Source organism: Carcharodon carcharias, chromosome 24 (assembly GCF_017639515.1).
Source record: "Carcharodon carcharias isolate sCarCar2 chromosome 24, sCarCar2.pri, whole genome shotgun sequence".
NCBI classification, from domain to species: Eukaryota; Metazoa; Chordata; class Chondrichthyes; order Lamniformes; family Lamnidae; genus Carcharodon; species Carcharodon carcharias.
The window spans coordinates 31,633,374-31,658,926 of NC_054490.1; the positions used below are offsets into that span (position 1 = coordinate 31,633,374).

Consider the following 25,553-nt stretch of genomic DNA (forward strand, 5'->3'; position numbering starts at 1 on the left):
GCTCTGGCAATGTTAAACTTACAAACTTACATGTAAATAAGGGTGAAAGTGAAATTGATAGAAACTTCATCCCCACCCAGCCACTGGCAATCCACAGGCAGCAGCATTGACTGTACGAGGCATGTCAGCCTGTGGAGGGTCCAGTCCATCAGAGTTGACTCCTCTACGGCCGCGACTGAGTGGCCGAATGCAGGAGGCATCCCTGTGGAGATATGATGGACAGTCAGGCTGGCACTAGCATAGGCTAGTGTGTATCTTTGATGTGTTTGTAGAAGAGGAGGACACATAATGAAGGAGCCACTAAGGGTGGTGGCGTCCAGATCTTACCATCCGCACACCAATGGAAAATGAGGTGCTGGAACTAGGAGGCCTGGAGGCAGGGCAGATGGTTTGTGGAATTGAGGGAGTGAGTGGCCTAATGAATGGGCACAGGAGGATCTCTGGTGACCACAAAACATACCGTTCGTGTTTCCATCACTGCTCAAAGAGAGTAGTCTGAAGGATGAGTTGGAATAAGGACAGAATAACTAGGAGCAGGAGTAGGCCATTCAGCCCCTCGAGCCTGCTTCATAATTTGTTAAGGTCAAGGGTGATCTGATTGCAGCCTCAACTACACCTTCTTGTTGGACCCCATAATCCCAGATTCCCTTGTCAATCAAAAATCTATCTTAACGTGGCCCTGAATACGTTCAATTACCCTGCCTCCACTAGTCTCTGGGTAAGAAAATTGCACAGGTTAACAACCCTCTGAAAAATAAATTTCTCCTCATCTGAGTGTTAAATAGGAGGCCCCTATTTTTAAACAGTGTCCCTTAGTTCCAATCCCTCCCACAAGGGGAAACATTTTCTCGGCATCCAACCTTTCAAGTTCCCTCAGGGACTTATATGTTTCAATAAGATCACTGCTCAACCTTCTGAACTCCACTGGGTATAGGCCCAAACTGCCCAACTTCCTCCTAAAATAAACCACTTCATCCCAGGAATCTGTCAAGTGAACCTTCTCTGAACTGGTTCTAACAGGTTCTAATGCAATTATATCCTTTCTTAAGTAAAGAGGCTAAAACTGTACACAGTATTCCGGGTACAGTCTAGCTAAAGCCCTTTATAACTGTAACAAAACTTCCCTATTTTTACATTCCATTCCCCTTGCAATGAGAACATAAGAAATAGGAGCAAGAGCAGGTCATTCAGCCCTCTGAACCTGCTCTGTGAGGCAATGTCATGTCTGAACTTCAACTTCACCATTATCCTGCACTATCTCCATATTCCTTGATGATGTTAATATGTAGAAATCTATCGATCTTAGTCTTGAACATTCTCAATGACTGAGCCTCCTAAGCCCTCTGGGGCAGTGAATTCCAAATATTCGCCAGCCTCTGGGTGAAGAAATTCCTTCTCATCTCAGTCCTAAATGGCCTGCCCCTTACTTTGAGTCTGTGCCCCCTGATTCTAGGCTCCCCAGTCACGGGAAACATCCTTCCTGCGTCTGCCTTGTCGAGCTCTGTAAGAATTTTGCATGTTTGAATGAGATCACCTCTCATTCTTCTAAACTCCAGAGAATAAAGGCCCAGTCTATTTAATCTTTCTTCACAGGACAATCCCTCCATCCCAGGAATTAATTTTGTTGCACTCCCTCTATGGCAAGTATATCTCTTCTTCGGTCAGGAGGCCAAAACTGCATACAACACTCCAAGTGCAGTCTTCCCCAGGTTCAATATAATTGCAGTGAGACATTTTTACTCCTATACTCAAATCCTCTTGAAATAAAGGCCAACATACCAGTTGCCTTCTTAATTGCTTGCTGCACCTGCATATTGGCTTTAACTGTCCCATGAAAAAGGACATTGAAGTACCTTTGAAGATCAATGCTTCCAGCCTCTCAGCATTTATGAAATGCTCTCTATTTGTTTTTCCTCTCAAAGTTGAAAACCTCACAGTTCTCTACATTGTGGTTTATCTGCCAAATGTTTGGCCACTCTCTTAGCCTCTCCCAAATCCCTTGAAGTGTCTTTGCATCCTCTTCACAATTCACACTTACACCTAGTTTTGTGTCATCTTCAAACTTGGAAATATTACATTCAATCCCCACATTCAAATCATTGATATAAATTGAGAATAGCTGGCGCCCAAGCACTGATCCTTGCAGTACCTTGCTAATCACAACCTGCCAAACCAAAAATGGCCCATTTATTCTTACTCTTTTTTTCTGTCTGTTAACCAGTTCTCGATGCATGCCAGTATATTCCGCAGAATCCCTCTAATTTTATTTACTAACCGCTTGTGCAGGACCTTACAGTGATTAGTGGTATTGTCACTTGATTAGCAATCCAGAGACTCAGTGTAATGCTCAGGGGACACAGGATGGTGCCCCACCACGGCAGATGGTGAAATTTGAATCCAATAAAAATCTGGAATTAAAAGTCTAATTGTCTGGTTCACTAATCCCCTTTAGTGAAGGAAATCTACCTTCCTTACCTGGTCTGTGATTGATTCTTAAATGACCTCTGACTCTGAAATGGCCTATCAACTGCTTTTTGAATGAAACTGGATGGACCACCCAGCACTGACCTAGGCCTAGGCAACAGAAACGACAACTACAAACTCAGCCCTGTTGACCCTGCAAAGTCCTCTTTACCAACATCTGGGGGCTTATCTCACAGACTAGTAAAGCAAGAGGCTGAAATAGTCAGACTCATGGAATCATACCTTACAGACAATATTTCAGACACCATCATCACCATCCCTGGGTACGTCCTGTCTCACCAGCCGGGCAGACCCAGCAGAAGTGGTGGCACAGTGGTGAGGGAGTTACTCTAAGAGTCTTTAACATTGACTCCCATGAAGTCTGATAGCATCAGGTCAAACACGGCCAAAGAAACTTCCTGCTAATTACCATGTACCGCCACCACCTCCACCACAGTTGATGAGTCACTGTTCCGCCATGTTGAACACCATTTGAAGGAAGCACTCACGGTGGTAAGGTCGCAGAATGTACTCTGGGTGGGGCACTTCAATATCCATTACCAAGAGTTGGCATGGTAGCACCACTGGTGACCGAGCTGGTCGAGTCCGAAAGGACATAGCTGCTAGACTGGGTCTGCGGCAGGTGGTGAAGGAACCAGCAAGAGGGAAAACCATACTTGACACAAAACTGCCTGCTGCAGAAACATGACAGTATCAGTAGGAGTGACCACTGCACAGTCTGGAGATGAAGTCCCATCTTGACGTTGAGAACACCCTCCATCATGCTGTGCGGCACTATCACCATGCTAAGTGGGATAGATTTCGATCAGATCTAGCAGCTCAACACTGGGCAACCATGAGATGCTGTTGACCATCAGCAACAGCAGAATTGTGCTCAACCACAATCTGAAAACTCATGGCCGGCATATCCCCCCTCTACCATTACCACCAAGCCAGGGGATCAACCCTGGTTCAATGAAGCATGCAGGAGGGCATGCTTACACATACTTAATAATTAGGTGTCTATCTGGTGATGCTACAGCACAGGATTTCTTGCGTGCCTTAAGCAGTAGCATAAACAGCATAAGCAGCAATTGATAGACAGAGCTAAGCAATTCTACAATCCAACGGATCAGGTCTAAGCTCTGCAATCCTGCCACCTCCAGCCATGAATGGTGGTTGACAAACAACTCACTGGAGGAGGAGGCTCCACAAATATCTCCATCCTCAATGATGGAGGGGCCCAGCACATCAGTGCAAAAGAAAAGGCTGAAGCATTTGCTACAATCTTCAGCCAGAAATGGCGAGTGGGTGATCCATCTTGGCCTCCTACAGAGGTCCCCAGCATCACAGATGCCAGTCTTCAGCCAATTTGATTCACTCCATGTGATATCAGGAAACGGCCAGATGCACTGGATATTGCAAAGGCTATGGGCCCCGCCGAAATTCCAGCAATAGTACTAAAGACTTGTGCTCCAGAACTTGCCGTGCCCCTAGTTAAGATGTTCCAGTACAGCTACAGCACTGGCATCTACTCGGCTATGTGGAAAAATGACACGGTATGTCCTGTACACAAAAAGCAGGGCAAGTCCAACACAGCCAATTACCATCCCATCACTCTACTCTCGATTATCAGTAAAGCAATGGAAGGGGTCATCAGGGGTGTCATCAAACGGCACTTGCTTGGCAATAACCTGCTCACTGATGCTCATGCTGGGTTCCGCCAGTGTCACTCAGCTGCTGAACTCATTACAGCCTTGGTTCAAACATGGACAATATAGCTGAACACCAGAGGTGAGGTGAGAGTGACTGCTGTTGACATTAAGAGCGCAATTGGCAGAGTGTGACATCAAGGAGACCTAGCAAAAGTGGAGTCAATGAGAATCAGGGAAAAATCACCACTGGTTAGATTAATACCTAGCGAAAAGGAAGATGATTGTGGATATTGGAGACCATTCATCTCAGCTCCATAACATCCTCAGGGTAATGTCCTCGGCTCAAGCATCTTCAGCTGCTTCATCAATGACCTTCCTCTCATTGTAAGGTCAGGAGTAGGGATGGTTGCTGATGATTGCACAATGTTCAACACCTTTCGCAACTCCTCAGATACTGATGCAGTCCATGTCCAAATGCAGCAAGATCTGGACAACATTCCGGCTTTGGCTTACAAGTGCCAAGTAATATTCATGCCAAACAAATGCCAAGCAATGACCGTCTCCAACAAGAGAGAATCTATCCATTGCCCGTTGACTTTCAATGGCATTACCATCGCTGAATCCCCAACTATCAATATTCTGGTGGTTACCATTGACCAGAAACTGAACTAGTCTAGTCATATAAATACTGTGGCAACAAGAGCAGATCAGAGGCTAGGAATCCTGCGACGAGTAACTCACCTCCTGTCTCCGCAAAGCTTGTCCTATCTACAAGACACAAGTCAAGACTGTGATTTAATACTCTCCACTTGCCTGGATGAGTGCAGCTCCCACAACACTCAAGAAGCTTGACACCAATACAAAGCAGCCCACTTGAATGGTACCCCATCCACAAACATTCACTCCTCCACCACCTAAGCACAGTAGCACCAGTGTGTACCATCTACAAGATGCACTACAGAAATTCACCAAGGCCAATTAGACAGCAGTTTACAAACCCACGCCCACTACCATCTAGAAGGACAAGAGCAGCAAATATTATGGGAAAACACAACCTGGAAGTTCCCCTCCAAGACACTCACCATCCTGACTTGGAAATATATCCCTGTTCCTTCACTGTTGCTGGGTCAAAATCTTGGAACACTCTCCCTAGCAGCACTGTGGGTGTACCTGAACTGCTGCAGTCCCTGTGGTGTAAGAAAGCAGCTCACCGCCACCTTCTCAAGGGCAATTAGGGATGGGTAATAAATGCTGGCCTAGCCAGCAAAGCCCACATCACTTGAATGAAATTTTTTAAAAATGCCAGTTATATTCTCAAATAACAGGTTTGTTTAACATGTACCTTTCATAAGTACCTGTTGACTCTGTCCAGTCCTACCATTTTTCCTAAGTGTTCTGCACTCACATCTTATATTATAAATTCTAGCATTTTCCCGACTGATGTCAGGTTAACCAGTCTGTCGTTCCCCATTTTCTCTCCTGTTCCTTTCTTGAATAGTGGGGTTACATTTGCCACCTTCCAAACTGCAGGAACCATTCCAGGGTCCATAGAATTATGAAAGGTGATCACCAAATATCTACTACCTCTATAGCCACCTCTTTCAATACTCTGACATGTAAATCATCAGGTCCAGGGGATTCATCTACTTCAGATTAATATCCCTATTCCTTTTATTAATTAAAATTAATATCTTACAGTTCCTCATGTACACTAGTTCCTTGATTCTCCGTTATTTCTGGCAGATTTTTAGTATTTTACTCCAGGAAGACAGACACAAAGTATTTGTTCAGTTTCTCTGTCATTTCCTTATTCCCCTTTAAACATTTTCTTGACTCCTCTGTGACAAACATGATTCCACATTTGGTTTTTGCTAATCTTTTCCTTTTTATACACCTATCAAAGCTTTCACAGTCCTTTTTTATGTTTGTTGCTACTTTACTGTCATATTGTATTTTTTTCCTTTGTCTTCCTTTGCTGAATTGTGAAATGCTCCCAGTTCTCAGGATTACAATCAAAGTTGACAGTTGACCCATTCCTTTGATCTAGTACAATCCTCGATTTTTTTCATTAGCCACTGTTGGAACACTTTAATTGCTGGGTCTTTTATGCATTAGAGGAATCAATTTCTGTTATAAACACAACATGTTTTAAAGCCTTGAATAGGAGTCAGGAGTAAAGGCACCACTGAGATGTGAGCTGAGAATCATATGCTTTCTAAACCGTCACTTTAAACACTTAAGCCACGGCATCCACATAAACACCAATGTACAAATTGTCCTCCTAATCACATGCTGCACTGCATAAGAACTTTCAGAGGTTCACCTACCAGGTCACCCAGATCTTGCTGTATTGCACACGCTGCAGTCTTTCTCCATTCAAATAATATACTGTTTTCCTATTCTTCCTGCCAAGTGAACAAGTTCACATTTTCTCACATTATAGTCCAGTTGTCAATTTTTTGCCCATTCACTTTAACTATCTAAATCCCCTTATAAACTCTTTATGTCCTCTTGACAACTTACTTTCATACCTTTGTGTCATCAGCAAATTTTGCTACCATACATTCAATTCCTTCATCCAAGTTATTTACACAGATAGTAAATTGTTGGGGCCCCAGCACTGGTCCCTGTGGCACCGCGCTAGTACCAGCTTGCCAACCTGAAAATGACCCAATTATCCCAACTCTCTGCTTGCTCTTAGCTAACCAATCCTCTACCATACTAATATGTTATCTCTACCAATGAGTTCTTGATGTGGCACCTTCTTGAATTCCTTTTGGAGATCTAAGTACACCATACCTTCAGGTTTTCCTTTTTCTATCTTCATGTTCCATACTCAAAGAAATCTAATATATTAGTCAAACATGATTTCCCTTTCACAAGCCCTTATTGACTCTGCCTGATATATGTATTATCATTTTCTAAAATCCTGATATTATCTCGTAAATAATGAATTCTAGTATTTTCCCTGTGACTGACAAGCTTATAATTTCCTGCATTCTGTCTTCCTTCTTTTTTGAATACAGTTGTTACATTGTGATTTTCCAATGCCCCGGGATCTTTTCAGAATCTAGGGTGTTTTGGAAGATCACAATGAATGTATCTACTTTCTCTGCATTCACATCTTTTTAGACCCCAGGATGAAAGACAACAAGTCCAGGGGACTCGTCAACGTTTGGTTCAAATGGTTTCCCCCTAATACCATTTCCCTCGTGATTTTGATTGTTTTAATTTCCTCCTTCCATTTTACCTCTTGATTTTCAAGTATTCTTTGGATGTTTATTGTGTCTTCTACAGTGAAGACAGACCCAAAACAACTGTTCAACACTTCTGCCATTTCCCTGTTTCCTATTATTAATTTCCCGATCTCACCCTCTCAGGGACACTCACTTTGGTACTCTTTTCCTATTTAAACACTTGGAGAACTCCTTTCAGTATTGGGGAGGCTGTGGCATAATGGTATTGTCACTAAACTAGTACCTCAGAAACCCAAGGTAGTGTATTGGGGACATGGGTTCAAATCCAGGCAGATAGTGGAATTTCAACTGAATAAAAAAAATCTTGAATTAAAATGATGTCAAAATGCATCTGGTTCAGCAATGCCCCTTTAGGGAAGGAAATCTGCTGGTCTGGCTGACAAGACTTTTAAAGGCCTTCTGAACAAGGCCATTTAGGAATGGGCAATCAGTGATGCCAATAAAAGACAAGTTTTTTAAATTTCTATCTGGCTTTCACTCATTTTCTCACCTTTTCTTTTGCCATTCTTTGCTGGTTTCTGAAGTCTAACACCTACCACTTTGCAGCATTGAATAACTTTTCTTTCAGTGATACGATCCTTTACTTACTTAGCCCAGCTTGTGCATCCTTCTCATAGAATCTTTCTTTCTCATTGGAATATATCTTTGCTGAGATTAAGGAAACTTCTCCTTAAATATCTGCCACTGTTTTTCTAACATCCAATCCCAAATTTTAAGCTATTTTCCCAGTTCACTTTAGCCAACTATGTCCTCTAGACTTTTAATTGCCATTTTTAAGTTTAAGACATTAGACTTTGACCAAGACTTCTCACCTTCAAGCCTAAGGTAAAATTCGATCATGTTATGATTCCTGCTGTGCAGAGGCACTTTTAGGATAAGGTCATTAATTCTTCCTGTCTCACTGCACATTAACAGGTCTAAAATAGCCTGTTGCACGGTTGGCACTAGAACATGCGTTTTTAAAAAATCAATATTGGGATGTGGGCTTTGCTGGCTGGGCCAGCATTTATTTCCCATCCCTAGCTGTCCTTGAGAAGGTGGTGGTGAACTGTCTTCTTGAATGACTGCAGTCCAGGTGGTGTAGGTACACCCACAGCACTAATAAGAAGGGAGGTCCAGAATTTTAACCCAGTGACAGTGAAGGAACGGCGATATATTTCCAAGTCAGGATGGTGAGTGACTTGAAGGGGAACTACCAGGTGGTGGTGTTTCCATCTATCTGCTGCACTTATCCTTCTAGGCAATAATGGTCGTGGGTTTGTAAGGTGCTGTCGAAGGAACCTTGGTGAATTCCTGCAGTGCATCTTGTAGATGGTACACAGTGCTGCTACTGTGCATCGGTAGTGGGGGGAGTGAATGTTTGTGGATGTGGTGCCAACCACTTTGTCCTGGACAGTGTCAAGCTTTTGAGTGTTGTGGGAACTGCACTCATCCAGGCAAGTGGGGCGTATTCCATCAAGCTCCTGACTTGTGCCTTGTGGATGGTAAACAGGCTTTGGGGAGTCAGGAGGTGAGTTACTTGTCGCATGATTCCTAGCCTCGGACCTGCACTTGTAGCCACAGTATTTATGTGGCTAGTCCAGTTCAGTTTCTCGTCAATGGTAACCTCCAGGGTATTGTTAGTGGGGGATTCAGTGATGGTAATGACATTGAATTTCACGGGGTAATGGTTGGGTTCTCTCTTGTTGGAGATGGTCATTGCCTGACACTTGTCCAGGTCTTGCTGTATTGGGACATGGACTGCTTCAGCTCCTGAGCAGTAGCAAATGGTGCTGGTCATTGAGCAATCATCAGTGAACATCCCCACTTCTGACCTTATGATGGAAGGAAGATCACTGGTGAAGCAACTGATCTAAGAAATTGTCTTGAATACATCCTATGAACTCATCTTCCAAGCAATCTTTGCCAATCTGATTCGTCTAATCTATATGAAGATAAGAGTCACATGTGATTATTATGGTACCTTTCTTACAAGCCCCCATTATTTCTTCCTGTATACTCTGTCTGAAAATGTGACTATTGTTAGGGGCCTATAAACTACACCCACAAGTGACCTCTTACCTTTGCTAATTCTTATCTCTACCTAAACTGATTCTACATTTTGGTCTTCTGCATTATGGTCACCTCTCACTACTGTACTAATGTTATTTGTTACTCACTATTATATGCTATATTTTAGCTTCATGACCTTCCAGTCACTGCCAAATAATTACTCCTCTTTTTCACATTCAATGGCTGCTGTGCCCAGGGGACAGCCATCCACCTCTGCAGAGGATGGGTCCTCAGGTGGTGCAACGTCACATTCTACCCCCATACCCTCGACACAAAGACCTGTGGGACTGACATCCCATAGCCTAGGGATCAGAGAGGGAAACAACAAGTCAGAATAAATGCAAAGATAAAAGCAAAATAATGCTGATGCTGGAAATTTGAAACAAAAACAGAAAATGCTGGAAAAACTCAGCAGGTCTGACAGGATCTGCAAAGAGAGAAACAGAGTTGACGTTTCAAGTCCGTATGATTCTTCTTCAGTAAATGCAGTTTTTAAAAAATTAATAACTGATACTAATCAATAAGACATTTTTTTTTTATACTAGTAACAATGCTCAAAGTATATTGTTATATATTCAGGTATTATAAACACAATCTCACACAGTCTGGTACTTACTGCAGTTTCTGCATTTTACAGCCTGGGTTCCTCAAAGCCACAGACAATAGCTTCACTCCTGAATTTCCCAAGTTATTCCAACCCAGGTCCAGATCTGTTAGTGACCGGTTTATACTGAGAACAGAGGCGAGATCCTCAGCACAAGAATCTGTGAGAGCGTTACCATACAGACTGGGAACCAGAGAGAGAAAAATAACAGGAATCAGAGTAAATCTCTAATGTTTTAAAGAACATTATTAAAGACAATAATAATGTACAATGTGAAAGATTCAAGAAACACAACTTGAAACCATAGAAGCAAAACACAAATGATGCAATAAATGTGAAATATAAATGAAGAGTCTGGAAATTCTTAGCAGGTCAGGCAGTATCTGTAAAGGAAGAAACAGTGTTACTGTTTCAGATTGATGAGCTTACATTAGAACAGGGATAAAACAGTGACATGACAGGGTTTAAGTAACAGGGATGAGGGTGGCGGATTGGGTGGAAGGAAAGAATAAAATGTGAGTGCAGGTGTGATTTAAAATAACAAAAATGGTGATGGTGCAAGACAAAGAAAAGTGCCCCACACCTTAAACCTGTGCCACTAGTGTGTGGGCATGTAGGGTTGATGGTTAAGGAATGGAGATTGTGGTGGAGACAAAGGTAATGGCTGTGAGTTCAGCACACAATGTTAAGCTTACAGCCTAACATGTGAATAAAGATAGAAGTGAAATTAGTAGAAAGTTCATCCCCACCCAACTGCTGGCAATGCACTGGCAGGAGTATTGACTGTCAGGGGCATGTCAGCCTTTCTGTGGAGGGTCCCAGTCAGTCAGAGTTAACTCCTACACTGCCATGACTAAGTGGCCAAATGCAGGAGACATCCCTGTGACTCTATGATGGACATTCAGGCTGACACCAACAAAGGCTAGTGTGTGTCTTCGGCAGGTGTGTAAAAATGGAAACATATGAGATTGGAGAAGAGAGCACAAAAGATCAGGGAATGAATGATGAAGGGTGGCAGCGTCGAGATTTTGCCATCCATATGCCCATGGCAGATGAAGCACTGGAGCTGGGGGACCTGGAGGCAGGGTGGGCACTCGCTGATGATGAGATGGGTTTTTTGGATCTGAGAGTGAATGGCCTAATGGATGGACACAGGAGAGCATCTGGTGACCACAAAACATAGAGCGTATGTGTCCATCACTGCTCACAGAGAGCAGTCTGAAGGATGTGTTGGAATGTGCATTATCCTCCCAATGCTCTTCTCTCTCTCACAAACCAAGGGCTGCTGCGATCAGGAGAGAGCCGCCCACGTCCGAGGAGGAGGAGGGTACCTTAGAGGTTGCACAGCCACATAATTCCCCCACATTCTCGGCACAAAGATCTGTAGGATTGACATACTATAGGCGGGAATCAGTGACAAATATAACATGAGACAGAGTGAAAGCAGTTTTTGGACCATAACTTTCATTACCCAGGGTGTCTTGCCTGGGGGATACCCCAGAGATGCAGTAAGGGAGCCCTGCAGATGTCTGCACAGTGGATTAAATGGCAATTGCCCTGGAAGTTCAAACTTCTGTTGAGAAATTGCCCTGAAATGGAAACAATCTAATATATTGACTTAAATAGCAAACTTTGGATAGTGCCGATTGTCTCACAGCAACAGTTACCCAGGAAAAGCTAGAAGAGTTTTAAACCACTTTGAACGTCTGATTAACGATAGTACTGACCCTCCCGACTCCCGCTGACTACACCCCACCCCACCAACCTTCACCCCTTTCCCGGCTATTCCCTCAACCCCATAACAAAGACAGGGTGGCTTCCTCAGCCGCAACTTTCCTGCACTCGACTGAAGGATACAGGAACCCGCAGCACTGTACCTTTCTCACCCGGTCCGAATCGGATAGTAGGGTGAGAAAGGTGCAGCCACATTTCAGGGTAAAGAGCAAGGAGTAGAGAGGCAATCCACGGATGTTATGGCGGAAGAGCGCAGCCGGGAGGATAAAAGAGCACGAGAAAGAGCGAGACTGAGTGCAGAGTCAGGGTAAAAAAGTGCAAAAAGGTGTAAGTGTGAGAACAGAGCCTGGAGCATAAAGGACCGCCAGAAAGAGCAAGAGTGGGAGCAGCTGGGGAGAGAAAAACGGCGAGAAAGAGCGAGAGTGAGAGTGAAAACGGGAGGATAAAGAGCATGAGAAACAGCAAGACAGAGCGGAGCTGGGTTGATAAAACAGTACGAGAGAGAGCAAAGCTGAGAGCGGAGCCGGAGAGGTCAAACAGTACGAGAAAGAGCGAGACTGAGAGCGGGGCCAGGGAGATAAAACAGCGCGAGAAAGAGTGAGACCCAGAGCAGAGCTGGGGAGATAAAACAGTGCGAGAAAGAGTGAGACTGAGAGTAGAGCTGGGGAGCTAAAAAAGCGCAAGAAAGAGTGAGACCGACAGCGAAGCCAGGGAGATAAAACAGCGCGAGAGAGAGTGAGACCGAGAGCGGAGCTGGGGAGATAAAACAGCGTGAGAAAGAGTGAGACTGAGAGTAGAGCTGGGGAGCTAAAACAGCGCAAGAAAGAGTGAGAGCTAGAATGGAGGCTGGGGGGATAAATCAGCGCGAAAAAGAGTGAGAGCGAGAGCAGAGCTGGTGAGATAAATCAGCACGAGAGTGAGACCGAGAGCAGAGCTGGGGAGCTAAAACAGCGTGTGAGAGAGTGAGAGCTAGAGTGGAGCCTGGGGGATAAATCAGCACGAGAAAAAGTGAGACCTAGAGCGGAGCCGGGGAGACAAAACAGCGCGAGGGAGAGTGAGAACGAGAGCGGGGATGGGGAGATAAAACAGCGCGAGAAAGAGTGAGACCGAGAGCAGAGCTGGCATGATAAAACAACGTGAGAAAGAGTGAGACTGAGAGGGGAGCCGGGGAGATAAAAGCGCGAGAGAGAGTGAGACCGAGAGTGGAGCCAGGGAGACAAAACAATGTGAGAAAGAGTGAGACCGAGAGTAGAGCCGGGGAAACAAAACAGCGCGAGAGCGAGTGAGACCGAGAGCCGAGCCGGATAGACAATACAGTCCAAAAAAGAGTGAGACCGAGAGGGGAGCCGGGGAGATTAAACAGCGCGAGAAAGAGTGAGACCGAGAGTGGAGCCGGGGAGATAAAACAGCGCGAGAAAGAGGGAGACCACGAGCAGAGCCGGGGAGATAAAAGTGCGCAAGAGAGAGTGAGACCGAGAGTAGAGCCGGGGAGATAAAACAGCGCGAGGGAGAATGAGACCGAGAGTAGAGCCGGGGAGATAAAACAGCACGAGAAAGAGTGCGACCCAGAGGAGAGCTGGGGAGATAAAACAGCGCGAGACAGAGTGAGACCGAGAGCGGAGCTGAGGAGGTAAAGCAGTGCAGGAAAGAGTGGGACCGAGAGCAGAGCCGGGGAGATAAAACGGCGTGACAGAGAGACCGAGAACGGAGTCGGAGAGTTAAAACAGTGTGAGAGAGAGTGAGACAAAGAGCGGAACCAGGGACGTTAAGTCGCGCGACAGAGAGTGAGACCGAGAGCGGAGGCGGGGAGATAAAACAGCGCGAGAAAAAGTGAGACCAAGAGCAGAGCGGGGGAGATAAAACAGTACGAGAGAGACTGAGAGTGAGAGTGGAGGCCGGGCAGAAACCAGCGCGAGAGAAAGTGAGAGCTAGAGTGGAGCCTGGAGGATAAATCAGCGCGAGAAAGAGTGACAGCGAGAGCAGAGCCGATGAGAGAAAACAGCGCGAGAAAGATTGAGACCAAGAGCAGAGACGGGGAGATAAATAACGCAAGAAAGAGTGAGAACAAGAGCGGAGCCGGGGAGATAAAAGTGCGAGGGAGAGTGAGACTGAGAGCAGAGACGGGGAGATAAAACAGCACGAGAAAGAGTGAGACTGAGAGCGGAGCTGGGGTGATAAAACAACGTGAGAAAAAGTGAGACCGAGAGCGGAGCCGGGGAGATAAAACTGCGGGAGAAAGAGTGAGACCGAGAGTGGAACCAGGGAGATAAAACAGCGCCAGAAAGATTGAGACCGAGAGTAGAGCCGGGGAGATAAAACAGCACGAGAGAGAGTGAGACCGAGAGCGGAGCCGGGGAGATAAAACAGCGCGAGGGAGAGTGAGACCGAGCGCGGAGCCGGGGAGATAAAACAGCGCGAGAGAGTGTGAGACCGAGAGCGGAGCCGGGGAGATAAAACAGCGCGAGAAAGAGTGAGACCGAGAGTGGAGCCAGGGAGACAAAACAGTGCGAGAGAGAGTGAGACCGAGAGCGGAGCCGGGGAGATAAAACAGCGCGAGAAAGAGTGAGACCGAGAGTGGAGCCAGGGAGACAAAACAGTGCGAGAGAGAGTGAGAACGAGAGCAGAGCCGGGGAGACAAAACAATGCGAGAGAGAGTGAGAATAAGCGCGGGGATGGGGAGATAAAACAGCGCGAGAAAGCGTGAGACCAAGAGCAGAGCTGGCGTGATAAAACAACATAAGAAATAGGGAGACCGAGAGCGGAGCCATGGAAATAAAACAGCGCGAGGGAGAGGGAGATTGAGAGCGGAGCCAGGGAGATAAAACAATGTGAGAAAGAGGGAGACTGAGAGTAGAGCCAGGAAGACAAAACAGCGCAAGAGAGTGAGACCGAGAGCCAAACTGGTGAGATAAAACAGCGCGAGAAAAAGTGAGACAGAGAGTAAAGCCGGGGAGATAAAACAGCGCAAGAAAGAGTGAGACTAAGAGCGGAGCCGGGGAGATAAAGCAGTGCGGGAAAGAGTGAGACCGAGAGCGGAGCCAGGGAGATAAAACTGCACGAGGGAGAGAGACCGAGAGCGGAGCAAGGGAGGTTAAGCTGCGGGACAGAGAGTGAGACTGAGAGCGGAGCCGGGGAGATAAAACAGCGCGAGAGAGAGTGAAACTGAGAGCAGAGCTGGGGTGATAAAACAACGTGAAAAAAGAGTGAGACCGAGAATGCAGCCAGGGAGATAAAAGCATGAGGGAGAGTGAGACCGAGAGCAGAGCTGGGGAGATAAAACAGCGCGAGGGAGATGAGACCGAGAGCGGAGCAGGAGAGATAAAACAGCGCGAGAGAGAGTGAGACCGAGAGCGCAGCCAGGCCGATAAAACAGCGCGAGGGGGAGTGAGACCAAGAGTGGAGCCAGAGAGATAAAACAACGTGAGGAAGAGGGAGACTGAGAGTAGAACCAGGGAGACAAAACAGCGCAAGAGAGAGTGAGACCGAGAGCCAAACTAGTGAGATAAAACAGCGCGAGAAAAAGTGAGACCGAGAGCGGAGCCAGGGAGATAAAAGTGCGCGAGACAGAATAAGACAAAGAGTGGAATCAGGGAGATAAAACAATGTGAAAAAGATTGAGACCGAGAGCAGAGCTAGGGAGATAAAACAGTGTAAGAGAGACTGAGAGTGAGTGGAGGCTGCGAGGAAACCAGCGCTAAAGTGAGTGAGGCCAAGAGTGGAGCCTGGGGGATAAATCAGCGCGAGAAAGAGTGAGAGCGAGAGCAGAGCCGGGGAGATAAAACAGCGCGAGGGAGAGTGAGACTGAAAGAAGAGCCAGGGAGATAAAACAGCGAGAGAAAGAGTGAGACTGAGAGTGGAGTTGGGGTGATAAAACATCGTGTGAGAGAGTGAGAGCTAGAGTAGAGACTGGGGGATAAATCAGCATGAGAAAGAGTGAGACCGAACGCGGAGCCGGGGAGATAAAACAGCGCGAAGAAGAGAGTGAGACCGAGAGCGGGGATGGGGAGATGAAACAGCGCGAGAAAGAGTGAGACTGAGAGCAGAGCTGGGATGATAAAACAACCTGAGAAAGTGTGAGACTGAGAGGGGAGCCAGGGAGATAAAAGCGCGAGAGGGAGTGAGACCGAGAGCGGAACCGGGGAGATAAAACAGCACAAGAGAGAGTGAGACCGAAAGCAGAGCCAGGGAGACAAAACAATGTGAGAAAGAGGGAGACCGAGAGTAGAGCCAGGGAGACAAAACAGCACGAGAGCGAGTGATACCGAGAGCCGAGCCAGGTAGACAATACAGTCCAAGAAAGAGTGAGACCAAGACCGCAGCTGGGGAGATAAAAGCGCGAGGGAGAGTGAGACCAAGAGCAGAGCCGGGGAGATAAAAAAGCGTGAGGGACAGTGAGAACGAGTGAGATGCTAGGGAGATAAAAGCGCGAGGGAGAGTGAGACCGAGAGTGGAGCCGGGGAGATAAAACAGTGCGAGAGAGAGGGAGACCGAGAGATGAGCCAGGGAGACAAAAAAATGTGAGACAGAGTGAGACCAAGAGCGGAACCGGGGAGATAAAGTAGTGCAGGAAAGAGTGAGACCGAGAGCAGAGCGGGGGAGATAAAACAATGCGAGAGAGACTGAGAGTGAGTGGAGGCTGCAAGGAAACCAGCGCGAAAGTGAGTGAGACCAAGAGTGGAGCCTGGGCGATAAATCAGCGCGAGAAAGAGTGAGAGTGAGAGCAGAGCTGGGGAGATAAATCAGCACGAGAAAAAGTGAGACCGAGTGGAGCTGGGGAGATAAAACAGTGTGTGAGAGAGTGAGAGCTAGAGTAGAGCCTGGGGGATAAATCAGCACGAGAAAGAATGAGACTGAGAGAGGAGCCGGCAAGATAAAACAGCGCGAGGGAGAGTGAGACTGATTCCGGAGCCAGGGAGATAAAACAGTGCGGGAGAGAGTGAGACCGAGAGCGCGGATGGGGAGATAAAACAGCGCGAGAAAGAGTGAGACCGAGAGCAGAGCTGGGGTGACAAAACAATGTGAGAAAGTGTGAGACTGAGAGGGGAGTCGGGGAGATAAAAGCGCGAGCGGGAGTGAGACCGAGAGCGGATCCGGGGAGATAAAACAGCGCAAGAGAGAGTGAGACCTAGAGCGGAGCCGGGGAGATTAAACGGCGCGAGAAAGAGTGAGACCGAGAGCAGAGCCGGGGAGATAAAACAGCGCGGGAGAGAGGGAGACTGCGAGCAGAGCTGGGGTGATATAACAACGTGAGAAAATAGTGAGACCGAGAACAGAGCCGGAGAGATAAAAAAGCGCGAAAGAGAGTGAGGCCGAGAGTGGAGCCGGGCCGATAAAACAGCGTGAGAAAGAGTGAGACCGAGAGTGTAGCCGGGGAGCTAAAACAGCACGAGAGCGAGTGAGACCAAGAGCCGAGCCAGGTAGATAATACAGTCCAAGAAAGAGTGAGACCGAGAGCGGAACTGGTGAGATAAAACAGTGCGAGAAAGAGTGAGACCGAGAGTGGAGCCGGGGAGATTAAACGGCGCGAGAAAGAGTGAGACCGAGAGTAGAGCCGGGGAGATAAAACGGCGCGAGGGAGAATGAGACCGAGAGAACAGCCGGGCAGATAAAACAGCTTGAGAAAGATCGAGACCGAGAGCAGAGTCGGGGAGATAAAACAGCCCGAGGGAGAGTGAGACCGAGAGCGGAGCCAGGGAGATAAAGCAGTGCGGGAAAGAGTGAGACTGCGAGCAGAGCCGGGGAGACAAAATGGTGTGAGAGAGAGAGTGAGACTGAGAATAGAGCTGGAGAGATAAAACAGTGTGAAAGAGAGCAAGACCAAGAGCGGAGCCGGGGAGATAAAACAGCGCGAGGGAGAGTGAGACCGAGAACGGAGCCGGGGAGTTAAAACAGTGCGAGAGAGAGTGAGACCGAGAGCGGAGCCAGGGAGGTTAAGCCGCGTGACAGAGAGTGAGACCGAGTGCGGAGCCGGCGAGATAAAACAGCGCGAGAGAGAGGGAGACTGCGAGCAGAGCTGGGGTGATAAAACAACGTGACAAAAGAGTGAGACCGAGAATGGAGCCAGGGAGATAAAAGCACGAGGGAGAGTGAGACCGAGAGCAGAGTCGGGGAGATAAAACAGCCCGAGGGAGAGGGAGACCGAGAGCCGAGGCAGGTCGACAACACAGTCCAAGAAAGAGTGAGACTGAGAGCGGAGCTGGGGTGATAAAACAACGCGAGAAAAAGTGAGACCGAGAGCGGAGCCGGGGAGACAAAACAGTGTGAGAAAGATTGAGTGAGTGGAGGCTGCGAGGAAACCAGCGCGAAAGTGAGTGAGACCAAGTGTGGAGCTTTGGCGATAAATCAGCGTGAGAAAGACTGAGAGCGAGAGCAGAGCTGGTGAGATAAATTAGCACGAGAAAGAGTGAGACCGAGAGTGGAGCTGGGGAGATAAAACAGCGCGAGGGAGAGTGAGACCGAGCGGGGACGGGGAGATAAAACAGCGCGAGAAAGAGAGTGAGACTGAGAGCGGAGCAGGGGAGATAAAACAGTGTGAGAGAGACTGAGAGTGAGTGGAGGCTGCCAGGAAACCAGCGCGAGGGAGAGTGAAACCGAGAGCGGGGACGGGGAGATAAAACAGCGCAAGGGAGAGTGAGACCAAGAGCGGAGCCAGGGAGATAAAGCAGCGCAAGAGAGAGTGAGACTGAGAGCAAAGCCTGGGAGATAAAACAGCGCGAGAGAGAGTGAGACCGAGAGTAGAGCCGGGGAGATAGAACAGCGCAAAAGAGAGTGAGACCAAGAGCGGAGCCAGGGAGATAAAACAGTGCGGGGCAGAGTGAGACCGAGAGTAGAGCCGGAGAGATAAAACAGCGCGAAAGAGTGTGAGACCGAGACCAGAGGCGTGAAGATAAAACTGCACGAGGGAGAGTGAGACTGAGTGTGGAGCTGGGGAGGTTAAGTCGTGCGACAGAGAGCGAGTCCGAGACCGGAGCCGGGGAGATTAAACAGTGCAAGAAAGAGTAACACCAAGAGCAGGGCGGGGGAGATAAATCAGTGCGAGAGAGGCCGAGAATGAGAGTGGAGGCTGGGAGGAAACCAGCGCGAGAGAGAATGAGAGCTAGAGTGGAGCCTGTGGGATAAATCAGCGCGAGAAAAAGTGAGACCAAGCGTGGAGGCAGAAAGATAAAACAGCGCAAGAAAGAGTGAGACCGAGAGTGGAGCCAAAGAGATAAAACAGCGTGAGAAAGAGTGAGACTGAGAGCGGAGCCTGGGAGATAAAACAGCACGAGAGAGAGTGAAAGCAAGAGTGAGGCCGGAGAGATAAAGCCGTTTGAGAGTGAGACCGAGAGCGGAGCCAGGGAGATAAAAGCGCGAGGGAGAGTGAGACCAAGAGCGGAACCGGGGAGATAAAGTAGTGCGGGAAAGAGTGAGACCGAGAGCAGAGCAGGGGTGATAAAACAGTGCGAGAGAGACTGAGAGTGAGTGGAGGCTGCAAGGAAACCAGCGCGAAAGTGAGTGAGACCAAGAGTGGAGCCTGGGCGATAAATCAGCGCGAGAAAGAGTGAGAGCGAGAGCAGAGCTGGGGAGATAAATCAGCACGAGAAAAAGTGAGACCGAGTGGAGCTGGGGAGATAAAACAGCGTGTGAAAGAGTGAGAGCTAGAGTAGAGCCTGGGGGATAAATCAGCACGAGAAAGAGTGAGACTGAGAGAGGAGCCGGCAAGATAAAACAGCGCGAGGGAGAGTGAGACTGATTCCGGAGCCAGGGAGATAAAACAGTGCGGGAGAGAGTGAGACCGAGAGCGCGGATGGGGAGATAAAACAGCGCGAGAAAGAGTGAGACCGAGAGCAGAGCTGGGGTGACAAAACAATGTGAGAAAGTGTGAGACTGAGAGGGGAGTCGGGGAGATAAAAGCGCGAGCGGGAGTGAGACCGAGAGCGGATCCGGGGAGATAAAACAGCGCAAGAGAGAGTGAGACCTAGAGCGGAGCCGGGGAGATTAAACGGCGCGAGAAAGAGTGAGACCGAGAGCAGAGCCGGGGAGATAAAACAGCGCGGGAGAGAGGGAGACTGCGAGCAGAGCTGGGGTGATATAACAACGTGAGAAAAGAGTGAGACCGAGAACAGAGCCGGAGAGATAAAAAAGCGCGAAAGAGAGTGAGGCCGAGAGTGGAGCCGGGCCGATAAAACAGCGTGAGAAAGAGTGAGACCGAGAGTGTAGCCGGGGAGCTAAAACAGCACGAGAGCGAGTGAGATCAAGAGCCGAGCCAGGTAGATAATACAGTCCAAGAAAGAGTGAGACCGAGAGCGGAACTGGTGAGATAAAACAGTGCGAGAAAGAGTGAGACCGAGAGTGGAGCCGGGGAGATTAAACGGCGCGAGAAAGAGTGAGACCGAGAGTAGAGCCGGGGAGATAAAACGGCGCGAGGGAGAATGAGACCGAGAGAACAGCCGGGCAGATAAAACAGCTTGAGAAAGATCGAGACCGAGAGCAGAGTCGGGGAGATAAAACAGCCCGAGGGAGAGTGAGACCGAGAGCGGAGCCAGGGAGATAAAGCAGTGCGGGAAAGAGTGAGACTGCGAGCAGAGCCGGGGAGACAAAATGGTGTGAGAGAGAGAGTGAGACTGAGAATAGAGCTGGAGAGATAAAACAGTGTGAAAGAGAGCAAGACCAAGAGCGGAGCCGGGGAGATAAAACAGCGCGAGGGAGAGTGAGACCGAGAACGGAGCCGGGGAGTTAAAACAGTGCGAGAGAGAGTGAGACCGAGAGCGGAGCCAGGGAGGTTAAGCCGCGTGACAGAGAGTGAGACCGAGTGCGGAGCCGGCGAGATAAAACAGCGCGAGAGAGAGGGAGACTGCGAGCAGAGCTGGGGTGATAAAACAACGTGACAAAAGAGTGAGACCGAGAATGGAGCCAGGGAGATAAAAGCACGAGGGAGAGTGAGACCGAGAGCAGAGTCGGGGAGATAAAACAGCCCGAGGGAGAGGGAGACCGAGAGCCGAGGCAGGTCGACAACACAGTCCAAGAAAGAGTGAGACTGAGAGCGGAGCTGGGGTGATAAAACAACGCGAGAAAAAGTGAGACCGAGAGCGGAGCCGGGGAGACAAAACAGTGTGAGAAAGATTGAGTGAGTGGAGGCTGCGAGGAAACCAGCGCGAAAGTGAGTGAGACCAAGTGTGGAGCTTTGGCGATAAATCAGCGTGAGAAAGACTGAGAGCGAGAGCAGAGCTGGTGAGATAAATTAGCACGAGAAAGAGTGAGACCGAGAGTGGAGCTGGGGAGATAAAACAGCGCGAGGGAGAGTGAGACCGAGCGGGGACGGGGAGATAAAACAGCGCGAGAAAGAGAGTGAGACTGAGAGCGGAGCAGGGGAGATAAAACAGTGTGAGAGAGACTGAGAGTGAGTGGAGGCTGCCAGGAAACCAGCGCGAGGGAGAGTGAAACCGAGAGCGGGGACGGGGAGATAAAACAGCGCAAGGGAGAGTGAGACCAAGAGCGGAGCCAGGGAGATAAAGCAGCGCAAGAGAGAGTGAGACTGAGAGCAAAGCCTGGGAGATAAAACAGCGCGAGAGAGAGTGAGACCGAGAGTAGAGCCGGGGAGATAGAACAGCGCAAAAGAGAGTGAGACCGAGAGCGGAGCCAGGGAGATAAAACAGTGCGGGGCAGAGTGAGACCGAGAGTAGAGCCGGAGAGATAAAACAGCGCGAAAGAGTGTGAGACCGAGACCAGAGGCGTGAAGATAAAACTGCACGAGGGAGAGTGAGACTGAGTGTGGAGCTGGGGAGGTTAAGTCGTGCGACAGAGAGCGAGTCCGAGACCGGAGCCGGGGAGATTAAACAGTGCAAGAAAGAGTAACACCAAGAGCAGGGCGGGGGAGATAAATCAGTGCGAGAGAGGCCGAGAATGAGAGTGGAGGCTGGGAGGAAACCAGCGCGAGAGAGAATGAGAGCTAGAGTGGAGCCTGTGGGATAAATCAGCGCGAGAAAAAGTGAGACCAAGCGTGGAGGCAGAAAGATAAAACAGCGCAAGAAAGAGTGAGACCGAGAGTGGAGCCAAAGAGATAAAACAGCGTGAGAAAGAGTGAGACTGAGAGCGGAGCCTGGGAGATAAAACAGCACGAGAGAGAGTGAAAGCAAGAGTGAGGCCGGAGAGATAAAGCCGTTTGAGAGTGAGACCGAGAGCGGAGCCAGGGAGATAAAAGCGCGAGGGAGAGTGAGACCAAGAGCGGAACCGGGGAGATAAAGTAGTGCGGGAAAGAGTGAGACCGAGAGCAGAGCGGGGGTGATAAAACAGTGCGAGAGAGACTGAGAGTGAGTGGAGGCTGCAAGGAAACCAGCGCGAAAGTGAGTGAGACCAAGAGTGGAGCCTGGGCGATAAATCAGCGCGAGAAAGAGTGAGAGCGAGAGCAGAGCTGGGGAGATAAATCAGCACGAGAAAAAGTGAGACCGAGTGGAGCTGGGGAGATAAAACAGCGTGTGAAAGAGTGAGAGCTAGAGTAGAGCCTGGGGGATAAATCAGCACGAGAAAGAGTGAGACTGAGAGAGGAGCCGGCGAGATAAAACAGCGCGAGGAAGAGTGAGACTGATTCCGGAGCCAGGGAGATAAAACAGTGTGAGAGAGATTGAGACCGAGAGCGCGGATGGGGAGATAAAACAGCGCGAGAAAGAGTGAGACCGAGAGCAGAGCTGGTGTGATAAAACAACGTGAGAAAGTGTGAGACTGAGAGGGGAGTCGGGGAGATAAAAGCGCGAGAGGGAGTGAGACCGAGAGCGGAGCCGGGGAGATTAAATGGCGCGAGAAAGAGTGAGAGCGAGAGTACAGCCGGGGAGATAAAACAGCGTGAGAAAGAGTGAGACCCAGAGGAGAGCTGGGGAGATAAAACAGCGCGAGAAAGAGTGAGACTGCGAGCAGAGCCGGGGAGACAAAACGGCGTGAGAGAGAGTAAGACTGAGAATAGAGCCGGGGAGATAAAACAGTGTGAAAGAGAGTGAGACCGAGAACGGAGCCAGGGAGTTAAAACAGTGCGAGAGAGAGTGAGACCGAGAGCGGAGCCAGGGAGGTTAAGCCACGCGACAGAGAGTGAGACCGAGAGCAGAGCCGGGGAGATAAAACAGCGCAAGAGAGAGGGCGACTGCGAGCAGAGCTGGGGTGATAAAACAACGTGAGAAAAGAGTGAGACCGAGAACGGAGCCAGGGAGATAAAAGCACGAGGGAGAGTGAGACCGAGAGCAGAGTTGGGGTGATAAAACAGCCCGAGGGAGAGTGAGACCCAATGTGGAGCCGGAGAGATAAAAAAGCGCAAGAGAGTGAGACCGAGAGTGGAGCCAGAGAGATAAAACAGCATGAGAAAGAGTGAGACGGAGAGTGTAGCCAGGGAGATAAAACAGCGCGAGAAAGAGTGAGACCGAGAGTGGAGCCGGGGAGATAAAACAGTGCGAGGGAGAGGGAGACCGAGAGCCGAGGCGGGTAGACAATACAGTCCAAGAAAGAGTGAGACTGAGAGCGGAGCTGGGGTGATAAAACAACGTGAGAAAAAGTGAGACCGAGAGCGGAGCCGTGGAGATAAAAGTGCGTGAGAGAGAGTGAGACTGAGAGCGGAGCTGGGGTGATAAAACAACGTGAGAAAAGAGTGAGACCGAGAGCGAAGCCATGGAAATAAAACAGCACGAGGGAGAGGGAGACTGAGAGTGGAGCCAGGGAGATAAAACAATTTGAGAAAGAGGGAGACTGAGAGTAGAGCCAGGGTGACAAAACAGCGCAAGAGAGAGTGAGACCGAGAGCCAAGGCGGGCAGACAATACAGTCCAAGAAAGAGTGAGACCGAGAGCGGAACTGGTGAGATAAAACAGCGCGAGAAAAAGAGAGACCGAGAGCGGAGCCGGGGAAATAAAAGTGTGCGAGACAGAGTAAGACCGGGAGTGGAACCAGGGAGATAAAACAGTGTGAGAAAGAGTGAGACCGAGAGCAGAGCAGGGGAGATAAAACAGTGTGAGAGAGACTGAGAGTGAGTGGAGGCTGCCAGGAAACCAGCGCGAAAGTGAGTGAGACCAAGAGTGGAGCCTGGGGGATAAATCAGCGCGAGAAAGAGTGAGAGCGAAAGCGGAGCCGGGGAGATAAAACAGCGCGAGAAAGAGTGAGACTGAGAGCGGAGCCGGCGAGATAAAACAGCGCGAGAAAGAGTGAGAGTGAGACCGAGAGCGGGGATGGGGAGATGAAACAGCGCGAAAAAGTGTGAGACAGAGAGCCGAGCCGGAGAGACAAAACATTGTGAGAAAGATTGAGACTGAGAGTAGAGCCGGGGAGACAAAACAGCACGAGAGCAAGTGAGACCGAAAGCCGAGCCAGGTAGACAATACAGTCCAAGAAAGATTGAGACCGAGAGTGGAGCCGGGGAGATAAAACAGTGCGAGAAAGAGTGAGACCGAATGGAGCCAGGGAGATTAAACAGCGCGAAAAAGAGAGAGACTGAGAGCGAAGCCGGAGTGATAAAGCAGTGCGGGAAAGAGTGAGACCGAGAGCAGAGCCAGGGAGATAGAACGGCGTGAGAGAGAGTGAGACCGAGAGCGGAGCCGGGGATATAAAACAACGCGAGGGAGAGTGAGACCAAGAGCGGGGATGGGGAGATGAAACAGCGCGAGAATGAGTGAGACCGAGAACGGAGCCGGGGAGTTAAAACAGTGCGAGAGAGAGTGAGACCAAGAGCGGAGCAAGGGAGGTTAAGCCGCACGACAGAGAGTGAGACTGAGAGCAGAGCTGGGGTGATAAAACAACGTGAGAAAAGAGTGAGACCGAGAACGGAGCCAGGGAGATAAAACAGCGCGAGAAAGAGTGAGACCGAGAGCGGGGGCGCAGAGATAAAACAGCACGAGGGAGAGTGAGACTGAGAGCGGAGCCAGAGAGATAAAACAGCGCAAGAGAGAGTGAGACCGAGAGCGTAGTCGGGCCGATAAAACAGCGCGAGGGAGAGTGAGACCGAGAGTGTAGCCGGGGAGATAAAACAGCGCGAGAAAGAGTGAGACCGAGAGCGAAGCCATGGAGATAAAACAGCGCGAGGGAGAGGGAGACTGAGAGCAGAGCCAGGGAGATAAAACAAGGTGAGAAAGAGGGAGAATGAGAATAGAGCCATGGAGACAAAACAGCGCAAGAGAGAGTGAGACCGAGAGCCAAGGCGGGTAGACAATACAGTCCAAGAAAGAGTGAGACCGAGAGCGGAACTGGTGAGATAAAACAGCGCGAGAAAGAGTGGAGTTGAGGAGATAAAACAACGTGAGGGAGAGTGAGACCGAGAGTGGATCCGGGGAGATTAAACAGTGCAAGAAAGAGTGAGACTAAGAGCGGAGCGGGGAGATAAAACTGCAGGAGAAAGAGTGAGCCCGAGAGTGGAACCAGGGAGATAAAACAGCGTGAGAAAGATCGAGACCGAGAGCAGAGCGGGGTAGATAAAAGAGTGTGAGAGAGACTGAGAGTGAGTGGAGGCTGCGAGGAAACCAGCGCGAAAGTGAGTGAAACTGAGAATGGAGCTGGGGAGACAAGACAGCACGAGAGCAAGTGAGACCGAGAGCCAAGCCAGGTAGACAATACACTCCAAGAAAGATTGAGACCGAGAGTGGAGCCGGGGAGATAAAACAGTGCGAGAAACAGTGAGACCGAGAGTGGAGCCGGGGAGATTAAACAGCGCGAGAAAGAGTGAGACCGAGAGCAGAGCCGGGGTGATAAAGCAGTGTGGGAAAGAGTGAGACCGAGAGCAGAGCCGGGGAGATAGAACGGCGTGAGAGAGAGTGAGACCGAGAATAGAGCCGGGGACATAAAA

At 49.1% G+C, this 25,553-nt stretch overlaps 1 protein-coding gene across 4 annotated transcripts in view; it reads right to left on the reverse strand.

Annotated features, from left to right (window-relative positions):
* Positions 1-25,553, reverse strand: part of LOC121269363 (NACHT, LRR and PYD domains-containing protein 3-like) — a 112,368-nt gene that overhangs the window by 3,463 nt on the left and 83,352 nt on the right. For all 4 annotated transcript variants that reach the window (XM_041173942.1, XM_041173943.1, XM_041173941.1 and 1 more), the window contains one exon: positions 10,044-10,214. In XM_041173942.1, the coding sequence (XP_041029876.1) occupies positions 10,044-10,214 (171 nt within the window). The remainder of the gene's footprint in view (positions 1-10,043; positions 10,215-25,553) is intronic.